This window comes from Mesoplodon mirus, assembly GCF_964341445.2.
Source record: "Mesoplodon mirus genome assembly, chromosome: X".
Taxonomy (NCBI): domain Eukaryota; kingdom Metazoa; phylum Chordata; class Mammalia; order Artiodactyla; family Ziphiidae; genus Mesoplodon; species Mesoplodon mirus.
Window position 1 is genome coordinate 135,883,500 of NC_138981.1, and position 27,311 is coordinate 135,910,810.

Sequence of the window (27,311 nt, forward strand, 5' to 3'; positions counted from 1 at the left end):
CAGGGTCTCTGGACCTCGGCACTCCTGCTGTGGGGGGCCGGCTGGGTTTTGTCCTGTGCATGCGTCCTATCAGCCCTGGCCTCTCCCCACTCCATGCCAGCACCCCGCCCCCAGTTGTCACAAGCAAAGGTGACTCTAGACATTGCCAAATGTCACCAAAGGCAGAATCGCCCCCGTTGAGAACCACCGGCCTAGGTGTTGCTTACATACCTCAGGTGACAGAGAGCTCACCACACCTAGGAGTCGCTGTTGGAGAGTTCAGCCTTCCACTGAGCCGCCATCTGTCTCCCTCCAGCGTCAGTGCTGCTTCTTCCTTTGGGCCCATTAGCAAGCGTGTTCAGTCTCACTTTTGTATGATTCTTCTGCAGAGATTTCAAGACAGTGCCCTGCACTGGTCCCCATCGCCCCCCTCCGCCTGCTCCCAAGTCATTTCTCTCCCAAGTTGAACATTCCTCCTTCAGCTGTTTGCCTCACAGGACACGCTGGGTCTTTTGTTGGTCCAGGTCCCCGGCTAAACACGATTCTCCAGGTGCTGGCTGGCCATGGGGTGACCACCTCCCTCTTCCTGGACGCCCATTTATGTAGCCCACAGCTATGTCACACTAGGTCCCCATACCAAGCTGCTGGCCAAAATGCTGAACGTTTGCCTGTGTGACTGCTTTCTTGGGTCACCCCCCAACACAGCACCTTGGATCTGGGCCCCCACCCCCTCTGTTAGGACTAACTATGTTTATCCTTTTCAAATTTCACCATTTCACAAGAAATCTGTAACCATGTTTGCCTCAGGGTCAGCGGGGGGGCTGGGGACTGGATGGAAGAGAAAATGACTCTTCATTGCACACGTCTGTGCCTTTTAAACTTTGTACCGCACACATGTATTACCTGGTCACAGTAAACAAGCCAGCAAATAAATACATGGGACATACTTCACCTGCTTAGGGTCACCCAATCTATCCAGCCTGTCCTGACCCATTTGGAAATGGATGATGTGTCTTCCAGTAGCCTCACTTTCATCCCCAAAGACCTTCCAAATCTTCACTGAAGGTCATCCATGAGGCAAGCCTCACCAAGGCACTTTTAGGTCAAGCTACTGAATGGTGACTTTTCCAGTTGGGATCCCAGGAACTCACCCATTTTCTTCGAGAAGACAAGTCAGCCCTCCTCTAAGCAGTCGCTATTGCGTATCTGGCGTCCCTAAACACAGGCTCACCTGACTGGCCACCCTACCTCCTCCTTTCTGGGGAGTCTCTAACTGCAGGGCAAGCCGGAAGAAGGATCACTGCGCGGAAAGGCGCTTCTACGCTCTAGTGCAACTCACCCTTACCACCACGAGCCCGGCTCCTGCACCCGTCCCACGGCGCCCCTGCACTGCCCTCACCCGGCGGCGCACCTGGACTGCGGCACTGAGATCTGCTAAAGGCCTCCATTTATTCATATTTTAAGGCAGCAGCGAGCAGTCCTGAAGTAGCAGCAAGAATTTCACTCACTGATAATGGCAAATGTATATGATTTTATCATACAATAACTCATGCTGCACTTAACACACATACAAGGCCACCTTTTCAATAGTGTGGAAGAGATTAATTGATAAAACCTGTTAAGTAAATAATGCGTTTTGAATACAAATCACCTGCAAAAGGTTCTTTCCAAAACACTCGAAACGACGATAAATTAGGACAAGGGTTTTGTAAATGTCAGCCTCGGTCCTGCTGCAAACCACCTTACCAGCATAAATCACAGTCCCTGTCACGGGCAGGAAAAAGCAAAAGCATTTATTAACCCTTGGCCTTTGCCCCACTCTTTGTCCGCATCCTAACTCTTGCTTCCTAGCAGGTGCCAAGGACACTAGACCTCGTGGCTTTGTTCCCCCCGGCAGGGGGTCTCTGCCCCCCTGCCTGTGATCCTGTGCGGGCACCTGCAGGTGGTCTCCCAGACACCTCATTCAGAGCCAACCGAAGCCACGTTTGTTTCCTCCAGCCTGGACTTGTCCCCAGCAGAGGCCTAAAACTATCGTCCGGAATCCAGAGCCAAACAAGGCCATTCTCCAGTGACTGGTGCCATTGGCTGCCAGGGATCTTGGGCAGGAAACTCTGTCCCAAAGAAAAGCCCTTGAAGGTGGGCTCCCGACCACATCAGACACTCGACAGGAAGGCAGCCTCTGTCCCAGCAGGTGCTTCAGTAGCACGTGGAGGGCAAGTCCCGACAGTGAGGGCTCTGAGCATCACAGCAACAGTGTGGGTGACCCGAGGGCCCCAATTAGTGACAGCCCTCTCAGCTTCAAGGTCTCGTTCACAGAAGAGAGAGACTGCCCAGAAGAGCCCAGGGGACACCGAGTGCATCGAGGTGGGAAGGGGCTAGGCTGAGAGCAGGTTCAACCACAACGGGCTGTACCTAAGGCCCAAAGAGACCCTGGGTGGAGGCCGAAATGGGCAGCTGGGTTCTAGCCCAACACCCGAGCTCAGGCCAGAGCTTGAGACTCCTCAGAGGAGCTATAAGCTGCAGGTTGGACTTGGGCAAGAAGGGGCTGAGCCTCATTTAGGAATGGGTACCCCCAAATTCTCACACAGTGAGGTATGACAGCTGGGGCGCCTGGCAGGCATCACTGAGGTTGGCCTGAGGGGGGAGGGCCAGCCCCTCGCTAGAGTTCAGAGCAATCCTGCCCTCTGTAGCCAGGGTGAGTCACCTTGCTCATCTCTCAGCTCACTCCCCACCATTTTTAAAAATTAATTTATTATTTATTTTTGGTCACATTGGGTCTTTGCTGCTGTGCACGGGCTTTCTCTAGTTGCAGCAAGCGGGGGGTACTCTTTGTTGTGGTGCACGGGCTTCTCATTGCGGTGGCTTCTCTTGTTGCAGAGCACGGGCTCTAGGCACGCGGGCTTCAGTAGTTGTGGCACACGGGCATCAGTAGTTGTGGCTCATGGGCTCTAGAGCGCAGGCTCAGTAGTTGTGGCGCACGGGCTTTGTTGCTCTGTGGCATGTGGGATCTTCCCATACCAGGGCTCGAACCCATGTCCCCTGCACTGGCAGGTGGGTCTTAACCATTGCACCACCAGGGAAGTCCCCTCCCCCACCATTTTTAAGTGATTAGAGATGAGCATGGGCTGGGTATCTGCCCAGAAGAATTAAAAGCAGACACTCGAACACGTATTTGTACATCCATGTTCAGAGCAGCATTTTTTGCGATAGCCTAAGGGCAGAAACTCCCCAAGTGCCCATCGGGGATGAATGAATAAACAGTGCAGTCTATCCACACCATGGAACATTATTCAGCCTTAAAAAGGAAGGACATTCAGACACCTGCTACAACATGGGTGAACCTAGTGGATATTCTAAGTGAAAGAAGCCAGACACAAAATGCAAATAAGTGTGATTTCACTTATATGAGGTTTGTAAAGTAGTCAAATTCAGAGAGACAGAAAGTAGAATGGTGGCTACCAGGGACTGGGAGAGAGGAAGAATGGGGAGTGACTGTTGGATGGGGACAGAGTTTTGGTTTTTCAAGAGGAAGAGTTGTGAGGATGGATGCTGGCAACAGCGGCATAGCACTGTGATGTGACTGTGCTTAACGCCACAGGACTGTACACTTAATAACGTGTGAGATGGTAAATTTGATGTTATGTGTATTTTACCACAATTTTTTAAAAATGCATACAAAAATTTGAGAATTTCGGTCAAAAAAAAAGATTAACATAGGAATGGTGGTGCAGTCATGACAACTGCAAACCAAGAACTGTCAAGAACATGAAAAAGCAGGCTAACGTTACTTTAGACCAAAACAGCTGGACAAGGGATTCTACGTGGTAGATGTGAGCTGTGTCAAGGTGAATGTGTTCATGTCTGTGCACATGGACGTGGGCAGGAGAAAGAGCAGAAAGCGATGTCCCCACAGCAGCAGCGGCCACGTTCCGGAGGCACGCTTCTGTTCATCGTCACCACTTCCTGCATCTTCCAAATTTTACAAGATGAGTATATACTATTCTGATAATGGGGTGGAGAGACAGGGTAAATTAAGTATAAAAAACAACCACAAGAAAAGCTAAGGAATATGAATATTTATTAAATCTCGATTGGCAAGGGTCTCCATGTTTAATAGGAAAAGAGGAAAAAAATCACGTAGGAAAAGAGCAATTTGTTGGATTACTTATAAAAGCGAAACCTAAAATTTAAAGGCAAATTCACACAACTAGAAATACAAATGCCCAACAATCATACAGAGAACAGTGATCAAGGTCATTAATAAGCAAAGAATTCAAAGCTCATACAGGATGCCACTTTCACCTATTATTATGAGGGTTAGGGTTTTTGTTTGTTTTTAAGGTTTGTATACTGTGTATGCTTGTTTGCTTTATTTTCAGTTTTACTACCTTAAGGAAGCAGGAGAGTGGGGCAAGGACTGAAATCGAGATGCTTTTGGCAATTTGGCACTGACAGCCCATCCTATGGGAGTAATGTGAAGTACACAAAATTATTTTATTCACAAAGCTGCTCATCACAACATTATTTACAGTACTGAAAATTTGGAAACTGACTAAATTCCCAATAACTGAAAGAAGGTTAAGTAAATTATGATGAAATTACACAATAAAATATATACTACCACCAGTATAAAGTATCTTTGCAAAAACCTGTAATAACCACATGTAACAGTGAAAAAATAGGAATATAAAATTGCACGATACAGCACACGGTATGATCGTAACAGTGTAAAAAATGTACATCCCCCAAAAGACAAGATATGAAGTGACTCTCGGTGTAAAACACTGACACATTTTCTTACCTTTTACTACATTTGTATTTTCCAATTTTTCTAAAATTAACACGTTAATTTTACAATCAGAAAAAAATACCTTTGAAGTAAGGTGCCCACAAGATTCCTCAGTGATGTTCATTTCATCCCATGATGCAATCTAGAGAGTTCAAGCCCCTCAGCCTCTTGGAAGTGGGGGCATGGGAGCAGGCGGAGGAGAGTGATCATGGATGGATGGATGGATGGATGGATGGATGGATGGATGGATGGATGGACAGGTGGATGGATGGTTGGGTGGGTGGGTGGTGAAGGGAGGACGGGACAACCTAAGGGTGGGCAGGGAGGCAGGGATCGGCAAGGGACAGTCAGGGACCAGCGCACAAACTGGTCAGCCAAGGAAAGGGGCTTTGTGGAGTCAGGGAAGACTCTGACTGCTCAGCAGAGGTCTGTGTAGACCCAATAGTAGGCACTAACGGTGTTCTTAAAGGGCAGGACCGAAGAAGGATTTCAGGAAGACACGTGGATTCTTTGGGAGCCGGGGAGGAAAGAGGAGGGGGAGGTAAACTACGCGGGAAGGAGGTGCGAAGGGCTAGGATGATGGAGGTGGGAGTGGACGGGAAGAGACCGATTGCCAGAGGGAACTCCCTGCGCTAAGCTTAAACCAAACGTATGTGGCTCACTACCAGACAAGTCTTCGTGGGCAAACAGAGTAGAGAATCAGCCCATAGGAGGAACCTGCCAACAGCCGGGTGGATCAGCCCAGAGTTAATCTAGGGCAGCTCCGTCCAGTCCACTTTCTGGCACAACGGAAAGGTTGTAGATCAGTGCTGTCCGATACGGTAGCCACGACGCACACTGGCTCTTGAGCACATGAAATATCTCAAGTGTGACAGAGATTCTGCTTTTGAAATGTTTATTTCATTTTACTTAATTGAAATTTAAATAGTCACATGCGCCTAGTGGCTACTAGTCAGCACATATTTAGGGGCAGTGGTGCTCAAGTGTGCTCTTTGGAGGAGCAGCGTGATGTGTCTGAAGTGCAGATTCTCAGGCCCCAGCCCAGACACCCTGAAGCAGAAGCAAATAAATACAGGAGCTCCTGCTGCACCCTCGTGTTTCTGAGCCACTGAATTAGGGCCACTCAAAATTTCTGAGATCACTGGTCCAGGTTTCAACTAAACTGCATAAAAGAACCCCTGGCTCAAGTCTACAAAGAGTGACTCGAGAACCATTAATAAAACGTGTCCAGCTCAGCAGGATCAGAGAAAAGTTACGTGATGCAACGAAGATGTGGTTTTTCAAAGCTGATTCAAGATGAGGAATGTGGTTGGCTTTGAAGTGTGAAAGCCAGAGAGCAGCCGCTCATCCCAATGAACGCTGCAGACATGCACAAGTGGCTCTAAATTGGGTTCAGTGTCAAAAACACAAAAAGCGACCGTCGCCCGTGAGACGATTTAGAAGAGCACGCCCCTGAACGTGAAATGCAGCCTTTAGAAGAGCACGCCCCTGAACGTGAAATGCAGCCACGCTTCTAAATGGAGGCCAAGAAAAGCGAAAACCTAAGGAGCATTCTGAGGCTACGCCCTCACGGAGAAAAGAGGACACAGAAGCACTTCCAGCAGAGGCAGATCTACACGCGAAACACCCCCAAAGCAGACCCAGCCCCGGCTGTGGCTGCGGTCACGTGGGTGAGTGATGGCCAGAATGCATGTCACTTTGCTCTCTTTGGCACGGTTCAAATTACGCCTTCAGCAAGAGTAGAATTTGGAGATTTTTGATACTAAAACTGTGCTTCAAGAAATAAAGAGAGAAAAAAATGATGAAGTGTACATGTAATAGTCAACCATGAATGCAAAATAAAAGCCTGGGTGAAAACTTCTCGTTGTAACCGTGCAGTAGGAGATGAAGCTAAATACGCTGTAAATACATCATGAGGAATTTGACCGGATTGTAAAATTCTTAGTGGAAGTGATGTGAGTGATAAAGAAGATAGGATGAAGAAGGAGAAAGAAAAGGCTGAAGGAAACCATCTACAAAGCTGAGGCTTCCCAGAAGAGACTCGAGCTTCGGGATCAGGAGAGAGGAATAGGGCCCTCCACTCCTCAAGCAGAAATTGTTGCCAGAACACTAAGTCACTTAATTGCTTAGAAGATTGCTGTGTTACCATATATGCCTCCACTGTAGGCTAATCAGTAAACAAACAAAAAAAAAATCTGTATTTGAAATTTTACTGATTTGAAGTAATCTTATAATATCTTGCCTTTTTGTTTACAATTTAACACAGTGCAGTAACTTAATCTGCCGTACTTGGTTTCACAAATATTTAAATACCAAAGCAGCACTTGTAAACAAAGAATTACTGAAAGCTACTTTGATACAGGACTACATTAGATGTTTATTAAGAGAGTGCTTGCCTCTTCTGGTGACTACTGATAATTAATCAACTTCAACGTGTTGTGAATATGACCTGTGAATATTCCATCATTTTAAAGATGACGTAGGCTAAGCTTATTACTACCACCTGCCTTTCTGGTTACTTTCATATTTAGGGAATATAGAACCACATTCTGGGGGATTAGAAATCACCTAATATTATATCAATGAAAAGTTTTCACAGTTCTCAAAATAATTTAGAATTTAATAAAATTAATGTTGTCTTTAATCAGCACTTAACAAGTAGACTATTTCCTGTCTCCTGGATAAATGGATGTTTGCAACCAGCCATCTCTAGAGAAGGAGAACACTAATGGTTTTGAATGACTCAATTCATGGATACACTTATGCCTGTAACTATTTTCCACTGTAAATAAAGATGCCTTTTAATAGATGCCTTTGGGTTCAAAGGTCATATTACTTGCTAACAAATTATTATTTGGGCCAGAAAGTCTCTGAAAAATTTTAACCGAATTTCTCATACATCTCATGCCTCTAGTTTAGTGAGCATTATTTATTATTTGATGTAGAAATTCCATATTAATCACTTCATGCGTATTTTATTTTTGGATTTGAAAATTTGCAATCTTAGAAAAACTGAAGCTAGACTTTAAGGCATTGGCATCTAGCAATATTATTTAACTTTACTTTTTAAAAAGAAACCTAGATTACATGTTGATATATTTTGAATATATTGGGCTAAATAAGATATATTATTAAATTATAAACAAAAGAACTAGGAACTTTGTTTCAAACCTAATTTGACATGTGGTTACGTTTTGAGATACACTAAATTTCACAAATACGTAAAGTATTCCTTGAGTACAGTGTTATGTTCAGTTATTATGATCTTGATAGCTAAAGTTATGACAATTTTAGTTTGCTCACTCTGTACTTATTCATTCAACAAATAAGCTATGACTGTTCCAAAAAAAAGGAAAGAAGAGGTTCAGCCCAGTCCAATTACCAATTATAAAGACAAATCAAAAGTTTCGGCTGTTACATATTCTTAGGCCAAATTGTTGACGCCTGTTTTGACTTCCTACCCCTGGGGTTGCTTCCAATATTACAGGTAATCACGAAATAACCAGTGTAATTCCTTCTCTCACCAGCTGGACAGGAGAGTGTTATATATGCCCTCTGCGGTTGGCAAAACTCAAGGCGTCAACGATCGGGGAAGGGCTCCACCTTGGGAGTCATTATACATATTGTGATCCTGCCAAGGATCAGAAGCTACAAAATACAGTTCCCCTGCATGGACGTCTGAAAAGTTAGCCAGAAATTTCCGGGGATTGAAGCCAACCCACACAGTATACCTATAGTCTACTGTGCGTATGGAATAGCCCATGACCTTTATATCTTTTAAACTCGGCTTGTCAGAATTCCACTGAGGAGAGTCTGCAGGCCGGGGGTACTGGCTATAGGCCACCAACTCACGGGGATTGCCACGGATGTATGGTTCCTCTTCCGAGTCACGGACCTGAAAATGCTTCAGAAGGTTCCGGCCTTCTCGGCACAGCTCCACGTGAAACGAGGGGATGGGGCAGCGAGGAGGGACGCGCAGCCCTGCCAGTCCCGCGAGCGTGGGGAAGAGAGAGAGCAGTTCCACGAGGTCCCCGACTTGCCGGCCTGAAAGAGGAAGCAGGCCCGCAGAGGGGGTTACAGCACAGAAGCCTGCTGCAGCCAGGCAGCACAAGCGGAGCGCGTGCTCGGGCCCTACACGCCGACTTCTGTTCTTTTACAGCATTTATTCTTAGCCCGAGAGTTTTAGGAACAAAGCCGACTCGGCACCTCACCCGATAGCAGGGCAGAATGAAGGTGCCCTCAGCCTGTTGGCACTTTTAAACACGATTTGAATTTAGGACCCACCAGTGTTTAAGTGATTCAGGCAAGGGTCATCGGTGGAGGCCCAGACCGCTGGGGAGAAGTCTGTAGAGGACAGGCTATCCCGAGCCTCACAGCATCACCCCGCGGATCACTCCTTTTTGGAAGTCTGCACTTGATCCATCGCCCTTTTATTGTTGTAAAATACACACGACATAAAGTTTACCACCTTAACCATGTTTTAGTGTCCAGGTCGGTGGCATGAAGTACAGTCCCACCTTCCATCACAGAGCTCTCTTCACTTTGCACAACTCCCCGCCACCACCCCCCAGCTCCTGGCACCCACCCTGCTACTTTCTGTCTCTATGTGTTGACTACTCTAGGCACGTGTATGTGGACACATCTAGAGTATGTGTCCTTTTGTGCCTGGTCTTCTTTCACTTAGCATCATGTCTTCAGAGAGTCCACCCATGTCATAGCACGTGTCAGAGTTTCCTTCCCTGTAAGGCTGAATGATATCCCACTGTATGGACGCGCCACGTTTTGCTTACTCGTTCGTCTGTCAATAGACACTCGGGTTGCTCCCACCTTTTGGCTATTAATTAATGCTATGAACATTCTTCTACACATTTTTCTTTGAATGCCTGTTTTCAATTCTGTGGGCTATGCACCTAGGAGTAGAACTGCCGAGCCACACGACCATTCTATGTTTAACCTTTTGAGGAACCACCAAACTCTTCCACAGCGACTGTACCATTTTACATTCCCACTGGCAATGTCTGAGGGCTCCAATGTCTCCACACCCTTGCCAGTACTGTTGTTTTCTGCTTGTTTTGATAACAGCCGTTCTAATGGGTGTGAAATGGTATCTCATTATGGGTGATTTATCTTTAAAGTCTAAATCCTACACTTTATATTGACTCCTGTTAAAATTTATTCTGACCTTGGGCCATCATTCTAGCCTTTCTGGATCTTTTAAGCACTTGCTCTATATGGCTCAATTTTATTTCTGACGCATTTGGTTTGTAAGTAAAATAAAAAGAAAACAGGTGAAGAAAGCTTTTTTAAAAGATACCTTTACAAGGGCAAGACCTGGCTGACACAACCACCTTAACCAGGCCGTCAAGCTTGGCATCACTAATAATGGCACAGGCCGCCATGAAGTGCCCCCGATGGGATACGGCTGGGGCCACAACCTCACATGTGCACACGTGTCCGAAGTGTTTACCCTGCATCTAGTCCCGAGGAAGCAATCAGACAAATCCAGGCTGTGGGTCGTTGTACAAGACAGCCGCCCCGGATGCTTGAAAGACACGAGGTCAGGGAGATGTGGGGTCCCAGAGGATGACAGGCCTTGTTGGCCACTGTAAGGACTTTTTACTCAGACTTGACACAGGAGTGTAGGAGGCCCCAGAGCAGGGCTGTGACACCACCTGACTTGGGTTTTATCAGGCTCACTGTGGCTGTTAAAATCAGGATCACTGAGGAAAAACTCCAGGGATCAAGGTCACAAGCAAGGAGAGCTTAGCAAGAGATGGTGGCAGTGTGGTCCACAGTGGTGACAGTCGGTGGGGGGAAGTGGTGTGGACATATTCTGAATGGAGAGTGACAGGCTTGCTGACACAGCACGAATTGCGTACAGACTATGACAGAAAGACAGGGGCCGATGGCCCCATGGTTTTGTGGCCTGGGCAACCACTGCCATTTCCTGAGACGGGGAGGAGCATCAAAAGAAAGGCTTAAGGTCAAAGGTCAAGTGTTCAGCTTTGGGCACGTTAGACTGGCCAACGGGGACAGGCTGTTGGAAATCCAAGTCCAAAGATCAGGGAAGACATACAGGCTAGAGATAAAATTTGGAAATGAGCAGGATGACAGCACAGTTACATCAATTTACAACCTGAACACCTCCCAACTGAAGTTTCAAAAAGGATTCTCAACCTGTCAGAAGATTTCTCCCAGCAAATAAAGGGCTATAATCATGGCCTGAAACTGTTTAACATTTTTATCAATGACATGAAAGAAGACAGTGCAGGCAGCACACAGAAATCAAATGTATGGAAAATAAAATTGGGCCATAGAAAACAAACTCGGGAAGATCCAGAAAGGCCAGAATGATGGGCCAGAACCAAGAAAAATTTTAACAAGAATCAATAGAAAGTGCAGGATTTAGATGTTAACAAGATGGATTAAATGAAGAAGTCCCGAAAGGGGGCAACCTGCTTTAGTAGAGTTCACAGCAAAAGCACTCCAAAAAGAGCTAATGCCACCTGAAGTACACGACTCATCTCTGCGCTGAGCAGATCGAGTCAGGAGACAACTCACAGAGAACCCACACAGGTCGACCCCCATGGCGGGGATGGCCATCTTGTCCAAGTGATGTTTCCGGAAGTGCTTTCTCAAACTGGAGCTTTTTGGAAGACAAAGACCAGGATAACCAGGGACCTGTCGCTACCTGGAGAGGACCAGCTTGGGAGGACTGGGACACGGAGGTCAAAGTAAACTTGCCCTTCACTCCTGGGGACGGCAAAAGCAAAAGCACTGATCTGACAGAGCCGGTGCTTCAGCAGATGGAGATGCTGCCTAGCTGAGTCCCGGCCAGAAGTGAGCAGGTCACGGAGTTCTGCTCACCGGTAAGCAGGCAGCCCCTGCCCCAGTGGAGTCTGCTACCCCCTCCTCTGAGCTCAGAGCACACTGCCGTCACCTCTACGACAGCCTTCCCCATCCTGGGGGTGCCAGCTGCTCCTTTGTCCCTCCCCCTCTCCAAGCCCCTGTGGACAGGAGCCATACTCGCTAGCTCTGGGCCTGCCACTCCCCTTCCGTGCGCAGGAGGGCCAGGTCAAGCAGCATCACTCCTGAATTTTCATACCTGGCTCCACTGATTCTGAGATGGAATCAAAGGGGTCGAGGTATGGGAAAAGCTTGTCGCCTGCCGCCGGAAGCGGAGCCGTCCTTCCTGGAACGTAGAACATCAAGGGCACGCGAGTAGTGATGTCAAAATTGCTGTATTTGGCCCATTCTCCGTGTTCGCCTAGAGCCCACCCTGGTTCATAAAAAGCACACAGAATGACAGAAAAAGAATCATCATCTTGTGGCTTGCTTATTTCAGTTAGACACCGTTTCATTCCCTGTTGTTAAAGCCAGAGGAAGCAAAACCTGATCGTCTAGAGGGCGTGTACCACCAAAACAGGAGCTGTGAAACTGTGGCACAATCGCTCAACTTTTAAAAATAGTATCTTTTTCAATTTTTAAGACATACCACAGACCAAGAAAATATAACTTCTGATTCCAGACCCTTAACCTTGACTAAAAACCACCCCCAACCCTCATTTAAAGCAAAAGATAGTTTGAATACCCCAAGATGGAACTTTCCAATCACTTCATGTTTGAGTGCCCTTTTCGATATAAAAAATATAAAAGAGACTGTATGTTGAGTATTTGGTATTAAAAAGTAACCCAAACTACAAAAAGCTGCTGTGCATGGGTTCAAGAAGGCTTCTGTGGTTCAGATGTAGGCAGTCCCAGGAGGGGCCCTTTGCGAAGGGCCATTTGTAATCAGCTACAGCTGCCCCTCCAAGCCAAGGCGAGCTTCGAGTGACCCTGCCTTCACGGGGGTGCAGTGGACTGTGGAAGCACTGGTGGAGAAAACTGGGCGCTGAGAAGAAGGTCTGGAAGCGGATGGCAGATCATTAGGCAAACGGTGAAAAATTACCCCTCCACAGTTAACGATACGGGTCTTTACAAGGTGCAAGGTAGGCCTGTGAGAAATGACACGGAGAACTGTCTATGACATTAAGTGGAAAAAACAAGCCAGGGAACAAAACAGGACACAAGCACAATCAATTCTGCCACGTTGCACGACGATACGTTATGCACATACACACTCATGACACATAGCCCCATGTATGTGCACGACTGAAGGCAGGTGGATGGACCCCTGATCTGTCAGCACCAGTTAGCTCTGGGCAGGTGGGATAAAGGGCAGGGTACTCTGGCCCTACATGATGTGCTCTGTATACTTCTTTCTTGTTAGAGTGAGCACATGCGATGATCTAACACTGTCCCACTTCATATTCAACAATATTAGAGAACTGTTTTCCTGTTTCTAGGTAGGATGATGGCAGTGTGGTTAAACTTCAAAAGAGCCAAATTTACTAGAAATAGTGTTCAGAAAACTGGACCACCTGAGACTGGCTTCAAAACAATTTGGGGGTGAGGGAGGATAACTGGGGCTCACTGGCCTCAAACACATCCTGGCAAAAATTAAAAAGAATTTTTTTAAAAAGTTGTTTCCACTTTTGGAAAAAGTGAGAAACTGCCTTAGAAGAGACACAGAGTTGTGAACCCCGGCTCCTGGCAGAGAGGACAGTGGGGCTGGGGGTGGAAGGGGTAAGTCGGGTCTAAGGGCCTTGTTGGGCTCTGCCAGGATTGTTCTGGATCTTCATAAGAGAAACTAAAACTCTTCCAACCCTCTAGGTTAGAAATAGGTTAAAGGGGCTCCCCACACAAATGGATGGCTCCTGCTGGGCTCATCAAGAAACAACCATTACTACAAGGTCCCCCTACCCACCCAGCTCCACCATCCAAGCCCCCAAGATGCATCTTTGACCCAAAAGAGGGCCCGCCTCCGTGGAGAGAAGTCCCAGGACTAACAAGGTGGCCATAAAAGCACCCAAAACTCCAGACTCAGGGCACTGCTGATTCACAAAAGAGAATACACACCTATTTCAGGCAGTCTAGGAAAGTTTTCACAGAAAACATCAGATGCTTTGAGCGACTCACCCGGGCATTTCAAAATGCTTACCGTGATCCGAGGTGAGCGCCACAATCGTGCTGCTGGCCAGCTGAAGATCGTCCAGAGCACTCAAAAGGTGGCCAACCTGCGTATCCAAATACGAAACACAGGCAAAGTAGCTCTGGCGGATTTTCCGCTGCAATTTAAAGAATAATAATAATAATGAGAGTGACTGCAAGTTAAAGTGCACGGCATACCCAGCCACAGTGCTCGCCTGAGCACCCCTCCCGAGCCCCAGCCCTCGGGTGCCCTTGATGACCTTCTTAGCCAAAACGGAACACTCCTTTCCCTGCCATCCCCCCCCGCCCCCAGCCTCGTACAGCCACAGCGAAACCCGCACGTCCACAAGGAGGATTCTTTGCTAAGCAAGTCAGTTTTCACTTTAGGGCACAGATCACAGCACGTGGATGTGCCACTTACTATTCCTTTCTGTCTCTGTCACATACTCTTGCAGGTCCCAGGAGACAACCATGTACACAGAAACTGACCCCTCAGCCTTCCAAAGTCTGCTGAGGGTCACACCAAAGATACCATATAGCTGTATTCATTTCCTGGGCCGCTCTAACAAAGTATGACAGACTTGGTGGCTTCAAACAACAGAAACAGATCGCCTCCCAGTTCTGGAAGCCAGCAGTCTGAGCTCAAGGTGTCGGCAGAGCCTCTCTGAAGGCTCCAGGGGAGGAACGTTCTAGCTTCCGGTGGTGGCCACAATCCTTGGCGTTTCTTCTCACAAGGACCCCAGCCATACTGGGTCAGGGGCCACTGCACGGCAGCATGACCTCATCCTGACCAGTCATACCTGCAATGACCCTATTTCCAAACAAGGCCACATTCTGAGACCCTGGGGTCAGGACCTCCACGGATCTTTCTGAGGGACACAACTCAACTCTAACAACAGCCGTGAGTGGGCCTCTCCCCCAAGCTCTTCGTTACCCAGCGGATGGCAGCCGCTTCCCTCATAGCCTGTGGCTGGCACGCGTGCCTCCGTCCCAACAAACTGCCCACGGGCAGGACAACGGTGGCGGAGGAGGGAGAGCAGCACACCCTCCACGGACCCTCAACCCCAAAGCGGCCTCCGGAGCAGACAGGCTCCATGAAAGAGCCACAGCCTCTGCTGGGCTGACTCTTCCCCTGCCTTGTTCACAAATCTTAAAGAAAAAGATGAGTCCCCTACCCCTGCCACAGGGGAGAAGCGAGGGAGCTGCCGAGCGATCAGACCAGCCCCAGCTTCCGTGTGTCCCAGCTGGTCCTGTCAGCCGGACCCGCGGTGAGAACAGTCATGAGACTCACCCCCTCTCCCCAGATAGTGAAGACAATGGATATCCATCTAACCTTCTAGAAGGATTATGCTGAACCCTGGCTACTTCTACCTTCTGGTAGATAAAAGTCTCCAGTCTGTAACTTGGGGAACTTCGGTCCTCCTGGGGACCAAAGACACCTGTCAGGATGGCTGTTTACTAGTCAAGGGTACGCCTTCCTTCCTACGTGGGCCCCTGGAGACAGGAGAAGCAGCAGATGTGGTCATCAACCTCACTGAGCCACCCGTCAGGTGAGGACAAGCATGGAGACAAGAAAAGGTGTGTTACTGGCAGGGCCCAGGGACGACCCTGGAGAATGAGCCCTCGAGTTGGCCTGGGGAAATCGGGGGAGGCTTCACAGAGGAGTTAGCATTTGAGGAGAGAAGCTGGCAGTCAGACAAGCGGGGGTCGCATGCCCTAAGCAGGGGCTGCAGAGCGTGGAACAGTGTGGAGTCACCGCAGGCCAGGGCACGTTTTGGGCCAGCAAGCTGGCCAGTGTGGCTGGAGAGTCACAGGGGAAGGCCAGGGAGCAGGACAGGATGCTGAAAAGGCAGGTCACGGCCACATGATACGGACCCAGAGGGTCCATCCAAGGAGTGGAGGTCTCGGGTTGGAGGCCAACAAAGGCACCGAGGTCACCCGAGAAGAGGAAGTGACACAATCTAGGCTGCAGGTGAATGAGGGTCCCCCACCGAGAGCCCGGAGCAGACGCCAGGGGCTCGAGGGGAACCAGCACTAGATCAGCGCTGCGCACACAGGGCAACCTCCACGGTCGCTCGTTGAAGCGACAAACCAAGACCAGACCACTGCGGTGGTCCACAAAGTGGTGCCGAAGAGGAATTTAGGGAGATGGGGTAGGAGCGGGGGAGGGAAAGGAGCTGAGGACCCCAAAGGGAACTCCAGGTTTCTCACTAGGCTGGCAGCATGATTCAATGGCACGGAGGGGGCGGGGGCAGAGGAGGAGGAGAAAAGGAAGAGCAGGAATGGTGGTGCAGCCACACGGGGCCTCTAGCAACCAGTGGACAGACAGACAGACCAACACGTCTGGAATCAGGAGCGTGGGGCTGGAGAGGTTGTTCCGGGGCTCATCCACAGCAGGCTCAGCGGGCAGGGCTGGGGGCGAAGAGCATAAACAACACGGGGGGGGGCCCTGGGCTTGACCCCGGAGAGGCGCACCTCCTAAGTGGCAGACACAGAACGAGGGGCCTGCCCTGGGGACTGCAGTGGAGGGGGTCCAGGAGGCTTGGCAAGGAAGCCCAGGAAGCAGACATTTCCAGAAGGCACAGCTCTCTCAACAGTGAGAGGGCGGCAGGGATTCAGGGAAGGTCAGGACCCACGAGGATGGATTTTATTTGCCAGCGGGATCAGGGCTGACCCAGATGAGAGAACGCTTAGTGAGATGGGGAGGCAGGAGGCCGCACCAAGGTGGACGAAGAATGAAAGGACAGTGAGGCCACAGACACAGCAGAACAGAGCACATCGCACTCATTCTCCTGTGGAGGGTGGGCGAAGGGGCAGGAAGGGGAAGAAACAGGTACGGCCCAGGGAGGCAGTACTTCTGAAGATGGGATGGATGGCAGCGGACGCACAGGCTGGACGGAAGTTGGGAGGAGACGGCAAGGAGGGGGAACGGGGTAGGGAGGGGCCGAGTCCCTGCTGCTCTTCTTCTGAGACCAGGGAGAAGGCCGCAAGCTCAGCACACAGGCACGCACAATTCTGGCTACAAGTGAGGGAGGTTATTTACAGCTTCCGTTCACCAAGTACCTGCTGGGTGCCATCTGATCCTCCGAACCACCCCAGAAGGTGAGCATTACCACTTCCATCTTACACAGGAGGACTCCGAGGCTCCGAGAGGTTGATTAACTTGCCTAGAGACACACAGCTGGCAAGGGGCACAGCCAGGATGTGTACCCACGTTCAGCCTGTGCCTTCCCCTTCCTCAGACTGGTAACCAGCCTCTGCCTCTGAAACAGGAAGTACAGTCATCTGCTGAGTGATGGGGCAGAAGGGCAGGGTGGGGGAGGGGCTGGAAGGGTTCTGAGCAGCCGCAGAGGGCAAGAGGGAGCCGAGCAGAGGACTGGGCATGCGAGCATGTCCCTGCCTCAGGACGCAGGCTTGAGAGCAGACAAGGTGGCCGGACTGTCCTGTGGTCAGGGTACTGCAGTCAGGACGAGGATAGAGGGACGCGCACGCTCAGGAGCTGGTGGCAAGAGTAAGTGACTGGCCACGGGGCCTCAGCTATCCAGGGAGGGAGCAAAGCCCAGAGGTGAGCTGGAAACGGGAGAGGGGGCCACACACCAGCGATCCCCACGTGGCCCCAGGCTCACGCATGTGGCACTGAGTTAGAGGGCTGACAGCTGAAGGGGGCACAGAACCCAGAGGCTTAAGACCCAGAGCTACAGGCAGATGATGAGGAGGACCAAGTGCAAGGTGAATGTGGGGCGGGAATCAGCACACGAGTACACCAGGGAGGTCCTCTGGGTCACACTGTGAACCTGTGCACCCAACTGGGCAGCTACACCGCCAGTGGGCGTGGTGAGAGGAGGGGCTGAGACAATCGGGAAGGCACCCTCGCCGTGTGGCCGACACTGTCCTAGACACCCCACACGTTCACTGTGGTCCCCGCTGAAGACCTCCAAAGCAGCTGTCATCATGGAAGACCTTCCCCCATCTTGTGTCGATTTTACGGATAAGGACACCGAGACTCAGGGAAATAGGATGACTCGTCAGCAGCCATGCAGCTGGTGCGGGGTAACTGGAATTCGAACCTAGACTGGTCAGAGCCAACGAAACAAACGCGGGGGCTCTGGCATCACACCTCCCAAGGGGCGCTCCTCCACAGCAACCGCATGACCTGGGCAAGTCTCTAGTGTCCTTACCTGGACAACAGAGACAGCAGGCCCCCCACTAGGGTCCCATGGGGACCAAAGAGCACACACAAAATGCTGAGCACCCTTCCTGGTGTGCAGGGTCATCGGGAGTGACTGTCACTAATGTGATGTCCAGGCACAGCCTCGGAGCTGCAACTCCAGCAAACCTCGCTCTCAGAACCCCTGCGGGGGGAAGCAGGAACCCAACAGACCGACGGGCCCGCTGCTTCTCAAACTCTCACCACTGCCACCCGAGACGCAGGGACGCGCAGCCTCCTCGCCCAAACCCTTGCCGGCCGAACACAGGGGCCAGAGAGCAAGAGACACCTGGGCAGTCTGTCTGGTTTTGTTGTGTCTCGACACGTAGCCTACGGCAATGGTTCTCAAACTTCTGCCTGCATTAGAATCACCAGGTGTGTGTTTTTGGAAATGCAGGTTCTCGGGCCCCACTCCCAGCCTCTAACTCCCTGACTCTGAGTGGGACCAGGATGCTGTGCTTCTAACGAGCCCTCGTGGGGGTTCTGATGCAGGCGGCCCAGGAAGCACTGTGAAAACGCTGTCCTCTTCCTTCCCCTGTAGACGGGCTGCTGGAGCATTCACGTGCTAACAGAAAGGCAGGGCTGTGTGTGGAATATTCCGGAAAGAGTGTTGCTCAGTGTGCGCTCTGCATGCCAGGGAGAGAGGGGTTGACGAGTCACCCCCATGTCACGGCAAACGGACCCCAGACACTGCAGCTGGACGGCGCTGGCCGTGTTGGTGCCCCAGCTCCCTCTGTGCCAAGGCCCCACTCACCAAGCCACCTCCTGAGAGTAACGGATGCCCGTGTCGGCTTTCCCACAGGGGACCCGCCAGGACCAGCTAACTGAGAGTTCTGGGTGGCACGGGAGTCGCCAACCACCCTACACCTGACAGACTGTCACCTGGATTCAATAGCACCTCCTATCATTTAGTGAGGGTCACCCAGGGCTTCTCCCCATACCGGGTCCACAACCCGCGAGTCCCCAGATCTCCAGATGCCCCCTTCTTTGGAAGCAGAGACGCTGAAGGGGAGACTGTCTATCCACCCAGCACGTTCGCCCCAACCCCGGCGCTCCACAGGCCGCCTCACATAGAGAAAGTGCTCAGCAAGACACAGGGGACAGAGCATGTCCACTGAGAAAAGCACCGTCACTTGTGACATCATGCTGTAAGTGCCCTATGTGTCCCCCACATCCGTCCTTGATACCTGAAAGTCGGCGGGGATCGGGCCGTAGGGCATGCTGAGGTTTAAGGCTTGGACATCCTCCCGCTGTCGGACATCCATCCAGGGGTTGTAGGCCACAGGAGGGAGGCCGGCAGGGACCTGGGGATCGGGAGCCAGGGTGATGTTCTCCAAGGGATACAGCTTCTGAAATTCCTTGGGGGGAAAGCACACAAAGCCACCAGGCTGTCACTCTTCTGGCAAAGGCACAAGGTTGGGCCTCTACTGGTGTTTACGCTACCTCTTCTCTAAGCCTGTGATGCGTTTACACAAGTATCTCCCCCACTTGAAAGTCACTCTCACGAGATGCCAGTGGTAATGAAATCATTCGACTAGTTTCCTACAAACCGAGCAGCGACAGCTCTCTTCCCTCATAGACACCGATGCCCTCCTCTTCCCATTGCCACCTCCCCCCCAACTAGAAAAGGTGTGCAGAGGTGTGGCCAGTTCCCCAAATCACCCTCTCACTCAGAAGTTCACTGGGAGAGCACACAGGAGTCCACACAAAGCCCTACTCACGGCTGCAATTACTGCAGCGAAAGGATACCAGCCACAGTCAGCAAAGGGGATTGTCACAGGGGGTATCTGGGGGGAAACCAGGCACAGGCTGCCAGAGTCTTCCCCCGGTGAAATCACACAGGATGCGCGCAATTCCACCAGCAACAAGCTGTGTGACAGCATGTGTACAACGCTGCTGCCCGGGAAGCAGAGGCTCGTGAAAGCCTCAGCACCCAGGATTTATACCGGGGCTGGTCACGCAGGCACCCTCTACCTGCACAGATCAAAATCCCAGACTCAAAGCAGGAAAGGAGGGGTTTCCATGAACAGTTCAGGCCTAGGGAGCCACTTGGCAGTTCTGGGAATGGTGGGAACACTCCCGAGATCCAGGTTCCCAGAGGCCAGGCCAAGGCCCAAGCTCACGAGCAGGGCTTTCAACGGATCACAGTCAGGCCTGCTAGGTTAACTCCTTCTGCACGAGAGACAGAAGTTGGTCTCACTCCCATCAAGGGGGGCTGACACCTCCTGCTAGGAAGGCGAGATCCCCTGGGCCAATCAAAGCGGACACTCACAGCATCAAAGGGCACGTCTCTGGTCTCCACGGCCATCACAAGTGACGGGCATGCTTTGCAAAGTCAAAAGGGTGGGCTGCTCAGGCCCGGGGAAAACATGATAGGAAAAAACTGAAAAATATTCTGAAAAAGAAGAGATTACATACTCTAAATGATACACACACAAGTGCAGGATTCGAGCTTCCAACAAGCCACGTGGTGCCCTGTGTTTCAGGGCTCAAGGGGAAAGGCAGTTACTGAAGAGGGCCTCACATCTCCTGGAATTCTGTACCAAGGATTGCCACTTACTGCAGGCTTCAGTGGCCAGCTCTGCATCCCTTCTCCGTGATGACTCACTAGCCAACCCAACATTACTCACTGACTTCTAGGGAAAAATCCTCCAGTGGAGGAAGTAGAAGCCAAGCGTTTCTAACAAGATTCTTACGTGTCCTAAGTCTACTTCTTAGCCTTGACCTCTGAAACCCATCTTCAGACCACTGAGTATACTAGTGCCATCAGGCGTCCCTGGTGACCAGGGACGGCAGGATGTGGCCACCTTCACTATGACACAGCTGTCACAGCTGTGCTGGATCAGCCCTCAGCCAGCTCTTCACCTTGGGGTATCTGAAGGGGATGTGCGGCTTATGATAGCCCACAGCCAGGAAGAAAGGACTGGCAGATGTTTTCATCTTTCCCAACAACCGTATGGCTTGCTCGGTGCTCTGCTTGTCAGGCAGGGTGCCCTCGGGCACATCTGCCACATCCACAGGGCACAGCAGGTTGGCATGGAGTTCTCCGTCTGGTCCCCTACAGGTCTTTCAAAACAAAACATACAAAGTCAGCTTTTTAAATGCAAGAAATTGAAGTCATGGAAGTTCCACACAATGGATTTAACGTTTCTATTTCGAGCACATTAAGTATTAGTCATGTAGACTACACGGGCACATAGAAGTAGAAGTAAAACAGAGACGTGTTTCTTCTTTTCCAGGCAGACGCCAGAAATCCACCAGAACTTACTTAGCTTCTTGTTGTTCATTCTCTGTCTCTAGGTCATAATTAATTAAAGGAAACCGAAGTAAGCTAACGATCAAAAAAAAAATCTGTCTCTAATTCAACAATAAAAAAAACATAGACAAAGGACTTGAATAGATATTTCCCCAAAGAAGATATTCAAATAGCCAATAAGCACATATAAAGATACTTAACAGTCATTAGGGAAAGGAAAAAAAAATCTGTAATCTGTTTTCAATTTCAAGGACAGACTAAAGCTTCTAAGTGACAGGGCCACAGTTAACTAGATATAGTGACAGTTCATGGAATTTCCAGATCCTCAACTACACCATGCACAGGATGGAACTTACCGCTTCATTTCTTAAAGTGGCCATGCCAGCCACAAGGCCAATTTCAGTTCTGACCATGACTTCTACCTCACAAATACCCAGAGGCAGCGGCAGCTGCTGCTCCATCTCACCGAGGAGCATCCTTTCACAGCTCTGCCCTGTCCACACCAACCTGGGCAGGGCAGCCGCCGTCTGCCTCCCAGTACCTGCTCAGGTTCACATGGTCTGCAGCACTGCCAGGGATTTGGTGCAGTCAGACCCACTATCTTGAGAATGATGTGGGAGATGGGGACAGGGACCTGGCATTTGTGAGGCTACTAAAAGTAGCAAGATGATTTCAGGGAATAGAAGGATTGAGATGGGGTCTTCCGATCTCATTCTCTTAATACTCAAGCCACAAGCCAAAGGCCAGAGCCCGCTGGCTTTCACTGTATTCTGAAATGAAAGTTGTCATGAATTTAGAACACTCTTCTGCACCCCACCAACCTCCCAAAATCCACATCCTTCTCTACACGATGGCTCTAAAATCCTCTGAGAAACATGTCATTTCTCAACACTCCAGCTGTTTTCCTGAATTTCTTAAATGTAAGTTTTAGTTGCATTTATACATTGGGGGCTCCTCTGAACTGAGATTAAGTTTCCTTATAGATTCCTTTTTTTCATAATGCTTTAAAGCCCCTATCAAAGGTCTCAGCACCTGAACATATCCATTAGGGCCAAGACAGATAGACAGACAGACAGATAGACTGAAAGGCTTTCTCCCAATCTGGGCTGAGGTGCTTAGAGCACAGGTCTCTCTTTGTCCTTCCATGTCTCGGCATCTCCTATAACGAACCCTCTGCACTGAGCCTTATCCAGAGTGAGCACGAAGGAGCCATCAAGTGAGCCTTGCACACTAGAGCATAAGCTTCTAGAGCAAGGCATCCCTGCCGGCTTCTAAAATGCAGCCACCTCTCCACTGGACCTAATGCTAAAGGTCCCAACACTCATCACTGTCAGGTCATGATCACAACCCAAACCCATAAAGCCCACCATATAACCAGCTGGAAAGGACGCGCATGCTGCACACACAATAGTTAACCTTCATTTGCTAGACAGGGAAGAAGAGGTTCCTCTTCAGACCAGTACCCCTTTCACGGCCTTACCTTGGTGTTTTCATACTTTTCAGAGGAGGGATGATAAGGTGGAATAGACCAGCTATATGGAGAATCATCACTATGATTGGAAGATACTCCTTGAGGGGGAAAAAGAAGGGAAGTCATTAAATAAAGCATGGCGAGTCCTTCAATGCCCTCCCCCACCAAAATGTACACTTTGTACACAACGGGGAAAGGGCCATCCCCTTCTTTTGGCCTCAGTTTCCTCATGTATAAAATCAGGAGCCTAGGCCAGATGATGAGAAGTCCCCACGAAAACCGACCCTCTGGGCTTCTATCTGAGTACTGAGCCCCTGATCCGGCCCCAAAGAGCCCTTGCTGGCACCTCTCCCCACCCTACAAAGGAGGCGGCAGAGGCAGGGGCACAACCAGGGCTGGCTGGGCAAGGGGAGGCTCTGCAAAGGGAGGGTGCTTTGCCGGATGCCAACCAGACACGAGACGAGGGGGCCGGGGTTCGAACCCGTGACACTGCCTTGGACGCCAGGTTCAGTGCTCTGTCATGATGCAGAAACCCACCCCTAAGCTCGGTAGTTTACAGTCTACCTGGGAAGACAAAATAACAACGTGCGACACTGAGGAAGGACTGCCAGCCGTCTGGAGAGGAGAAGTGCTGTGTGAGTGAGGGAGCCCTGGGCACAGAGGGGACGTGGGTCTGGGGAGGCCTGGCAGCGAGGGCTCTGGAGGGAGGGACTGCCTGTGCAGATGAGCTGGGAGGAGCTGAGAGGGTAGCGTGGGCAGCGCCACAGGAGAAGGGCGTCGCCAGCACGGGGACACACGGGGACTCCAATGATGAGCACCTGGTGAGGCAGGACTGGAGGCCAAGGGGCAGCGGGCGGAGGGCTTCTCAACCCCGCAGGCACAGTGGAAGCGTAGAGCGGGCTGACAGACCTGGTCCAAACCCCGACGCTGCCCCGCGTGCCCGTGCCATCTCGGGCACGCTCCGCGAGCCTCCGTTTCCTCCTCGGGAAATGACGCCGATGAGGAAACCCACCTTGCCTACTGCTGGGGAGAGGATTACGGGAGCAGCCGGCACAGCATCCAGCAGGCGCCTGGCGCTCAATCAATGGTGGCTGCTGTCAGCCTCAAGCAGTCCCGTCCTCGACACAACAGGGTCTTAAGAACAAAGACCCGCTTGAAAAATGTGTCTCCAGGAGGGCTGCAGGCCAAGTGTTTGCTCTCCGGCTAAGACAACCCCACAATCTAATTACCAGGGGTAAGGAGGCCAGGCGCCACCCCTCGGGCCTCGTCAGGCCTCCCTTCCTGAAGCACGATCTCCCCTCTGCTGTGTTTGCTCCTTTTGTCTCTCTCTCCAGCTGTGCTCAGGCCAGAGTGTCAAGATGTGAGCACCGACTGCAGAAAGTTCTACTTGCACTTGCTGGCAACCTTTCGGCCACACAGCCTGACAGACCTGCCTTCCATAATGGGCCCAACTTTGCGGCCCCTCGTGATAAGCACTTCTCGGGACAGAGCTCGGGCTCTCAAGGCACCCCCCCCACACACACACACACACACGCTGTCCTGGGATGCTCCCCTGGGAAGGGAATCAAGGCAGCTGCCACTCCAGCTTCCCAGAGGAGGAATCGGAGGCTCAAAGAGGTTGAATGATTTGCCCCAGGTCCAATGCACACCTAAGAAGTGGCAGAACTGGGACTAGAACCCAGGGGCCGGCATTCCCCGTGCCACTGCCCATCAGCGGTTCACTCCGCCTCCAGAGGTGCCCATCCCGGCGGAATGCGGCACAGAGGAGACCTGAAAACAAGTGGGACTAAGCTACAGTATGTGTCTCTGTTAGACCACTGTGCTGCCATTAAAAATGACGGCACGAAGAGTCACCACGCGGGAAAACGTTTATGTCTAAAACACTCACAATATAGCTGTGTATCGCTGGTGGTAGAGTGGTGAGCACAGCTGCCTTCCACAATATAAAGTTGTATATCCAGGAAAATCTCAAATCAGAAAAATAATATGCCCAGAACCAGGGGACATCACCACAATAAATCTCTCCTTAGTGGTGCAAATACAAGCAATTTATATTCTTTTTTTTTTCTCTTTTCTGCCGCGCTGCGCAGCTTGTGGGGTCTTAGATCCCAACCAGGGATTTAACCCGGGCCCTCAGCCGTGAAAGCACTGAGTCCTAACCACTGGACTGCCAGGGAATTCCCAATTTATATTCTTTAGTTTATACTTCCCTTTTTCTCCCCCAACTTTCTGTCAAATACTCATGCCTTACTTCAAGTTCAAAACAAAAAGAGTTTTAAACTCCCTGTTTCAGCATTCTCATTCTGGCATTAAAGAGAGCCAGTTTAGCTGGCAGTGTTGAAGGTCAGGACTGGGTGGCCCCTGGCACCCTAGAGACCCTGGGTACCAGCTTACCCTCCTCTTTCTGACCTAATTCACAGACAGTGGGCAGACAACCCCTGCCAAATTGCAGCCTCTTCACTGGGCAAGTCAGCAGAGCTGCCCTGGTCTCACTTCACTGCCAGGGACCCCGGGTTACAGGGGGTCAGGCGCAGAGCTGGACTCGCAGCCAACACTCCCCCTCCCCCCAGCCAGTGCCCTTCCCTCCCCCCGCCACACACAGCCAAAGGAACCAAACAGCACCATGACTAGTTTCCAAGAGGAAGAAAAAGCCCTTCTACCCTTTTTCACTTTTGGTGAGAACACAAAGCCAAGCTGAGAAGTAATATCCTGGACAAACTTGACAGTGACTAACCAGGTGTCCACCGAGCCCCAGCCCCAGGAGGGGACCCCCGTCCTCAGACACGAGAATAGAGAGAGCCCAGACTCGGAGGGGCAAGCAGTACCAGGATGAAAGACTTTTCCAACCGACATGGTCACGTAGCCATTCTCCTTGAAGTACTGGGGGATGGTGGAGAAGTTTCCAGAGTGTGCCCTCCAGTAGGAGTTGAAGTCATACAGGCGGGTAGTGTCTGGTCTCCTCCCGGTGAGCAAGGACACGCGGCTCGGGGCACACACGGCTTGCTGGTAGGGAGCACAAGCAGAGGGACACGTCCTCAGAGGAAAACAAAGTCTGGGAGCTAAAAGGTAACCAGGCAACCTCCCAGGTCCTCGGCTAACAGCTTGGCGGATGAGTCATGCAGATCTCAAAGCCAACCAGCAGGATTTGGGCCTCACCCAGCCGCCAGCAAGAAGTCTTCCCCGAGAGAGGAAGGCCCCAGGCCCTCCATCCAGCAGATGACTGTGCCCTTCTGCATGATGGCGTCTCACGGGTGCCCGGAGCAGGCAAAGGTATAGGGAGTGGCCCCATGAAGGGGCACAGGAAGGAGGGCCACTGTGGCAGCATCCCCTCCTTCTCAGCACCAGGCAATCTCCAGTGGGGGGAAAAAAGGTGGGCAGGACCAGCCTGAACACAGTATACCAGGGCACACCCTCCACCCAAGGAGAAGCACCCCTGAAAGGCACAAGCTTCCTTGCCAGCGGACAACCAGGTTTTCTCAGCCGCCATTTTCCAAACTGTGCTCCCCTCTACTAAAGAGACGCCTGGTACAATGAGTGCCATCCCCCCAACCCTCAGTGCACGAGGCACACACCCACACCCAGAGGTGCCCAGACATACCTGGGCAAAGGCATTCTGGAAGAGGAGGCTGCGGGAGGCCAGCTGGTCCACGTTTGGGGACCTTATGAGCTTGTCCCCGTAACAACCCAGGGAGGGGCGTAGGTCATCCACGATGATTAGAAGGACATTCAGAGCATCTGCACAGGAAGGAGGAGCTTCAGTGAGATCACCTGCACTGACACCCAATCCCCACCCAGGGTAGGTGCTAGGGTACCTAGAGATCCAAGGCTGGCCCCAGCACCTTGACAGCCCAGCCATTTAAGCCAGGGAGGGTGGGAGTGGGTGCACAGAAGAAGCCCAAGTCCGGGGTGGCAGGGTTAGGCTTTGGCCATGGCCTCAAGCCTGGATGAGGGAGGGAGAGAAAAAAGAGGGAGGGAGGGAGGGAAGGATGGTGGGTGGGTGGGAGGGAGGGAAGGGAGGAAGGTTCGATAGAAGAAGGAATGGCAGGAGGGAGGGAGCGAGGGAGTTAAGGATGGAGGTAGGCAGGGAAGTAAGGAGGGAGCCCCGCAATGTGGACGAGGGCGCCGGAGGCACCTGTGGCCGAGTTGCCCAGCGCCGCGGATCCGACAGAGCCCAGGGCCAGGCCAAGCCAGAGCAGGCCCCCGCCAGGCGGCAGCATCTTGCCCCGGCGCGGCCGCTCCGGGGCGACGATGACAGGTTTTGACAGGAGGGCAGGGCCGCCTGTCGCGCGTCGCAAACCCGGGAACCCCGCCCGACGCGGCCGCAGAGGCCTGCGCCCCGGCCCCCGCCCCTGCCCCGGCCCCGGCCCCGGCCCCCGAGCGCGAGTGCGCCTGCGCGAGATCCGGGCCACAGGGGGCGGAGCCGCGGCTCTAGCGCAGCGCCTGCCCCGCCCACCGGGCCGACTCACTGGTTGGGGCGCACCTACCCCGTCGGGCAGGTACTTGGGAAGTCTTTCCAGGTGTCTCCAAAGATTTGCGTTGCAACCACTGTCCTCAACCAGCAGTTTCCTGCCACTTTGCC

At 51.4% G+C, this 27,311-nt stretch overlaps 1 protein-coding gene across 2 annotated transcripts in view; it reads right to left on the reverse strand.

The window, feature by feature from the left end:
* Positions 1 to 4,040: 4,040 nt before the first annotated feature.
* Positions 4,041 to 27,311, reverse strand: part of IDS (iduronate 2-sulfatase) — a 30,562-nt gene continuing 7,291 nt past the window's right edge. Inside the window, exons 1-9 of one of the 2 annotated variants that reach the window (XM_082610640.1) lie at positions 26,865 to 27,067; positions 26,331 to 26,467; positions 25,558 to 25,735; positions 22,742 to 22,830; positions 20,871 to 21,071; positions 19,193 to 19,363; positions 13,809 to 13,935; positions 11,874 to 12,047; positions 4,041 to 8,812 (exon numbers count right to left, since the gene is read on the reverse strand). In XM_082610640.1, the coding sequence (XP_082466766.1) occupies positions 8,340 to 8,812; positions 11,874 to 12,047; positions 13,809 to 13,935; positions 19,193 to 19,363; positions 20,871 to 21,071; positions 22,742 to 22,830; positions 25,558 to 25,735; positions 26,331 to 26,467; positions 26,865 to 26,949 (1,635 nt within the window). In that variant the 5' untranslated portion in view covers positions 26,950 to 27,067 and the 3' untranslated portion in view covers positions 4,041 to 8,339. Of the gene's footprint in view, positions 8,813 to 11,873; positions 12,048 to 13,808; positions 13,936 to 19,192; positions 19,364 to 20,870; positions 21,072 to 22,741; positions 22,831 to 25,557; positions 25,736 to 26,330; positions 26,468 to 26,864; positions 27,068 to 27,311 lie in introns of those variants that run through there. The other variant, XM_082610641.1, reaches the window with a different exon arrangement.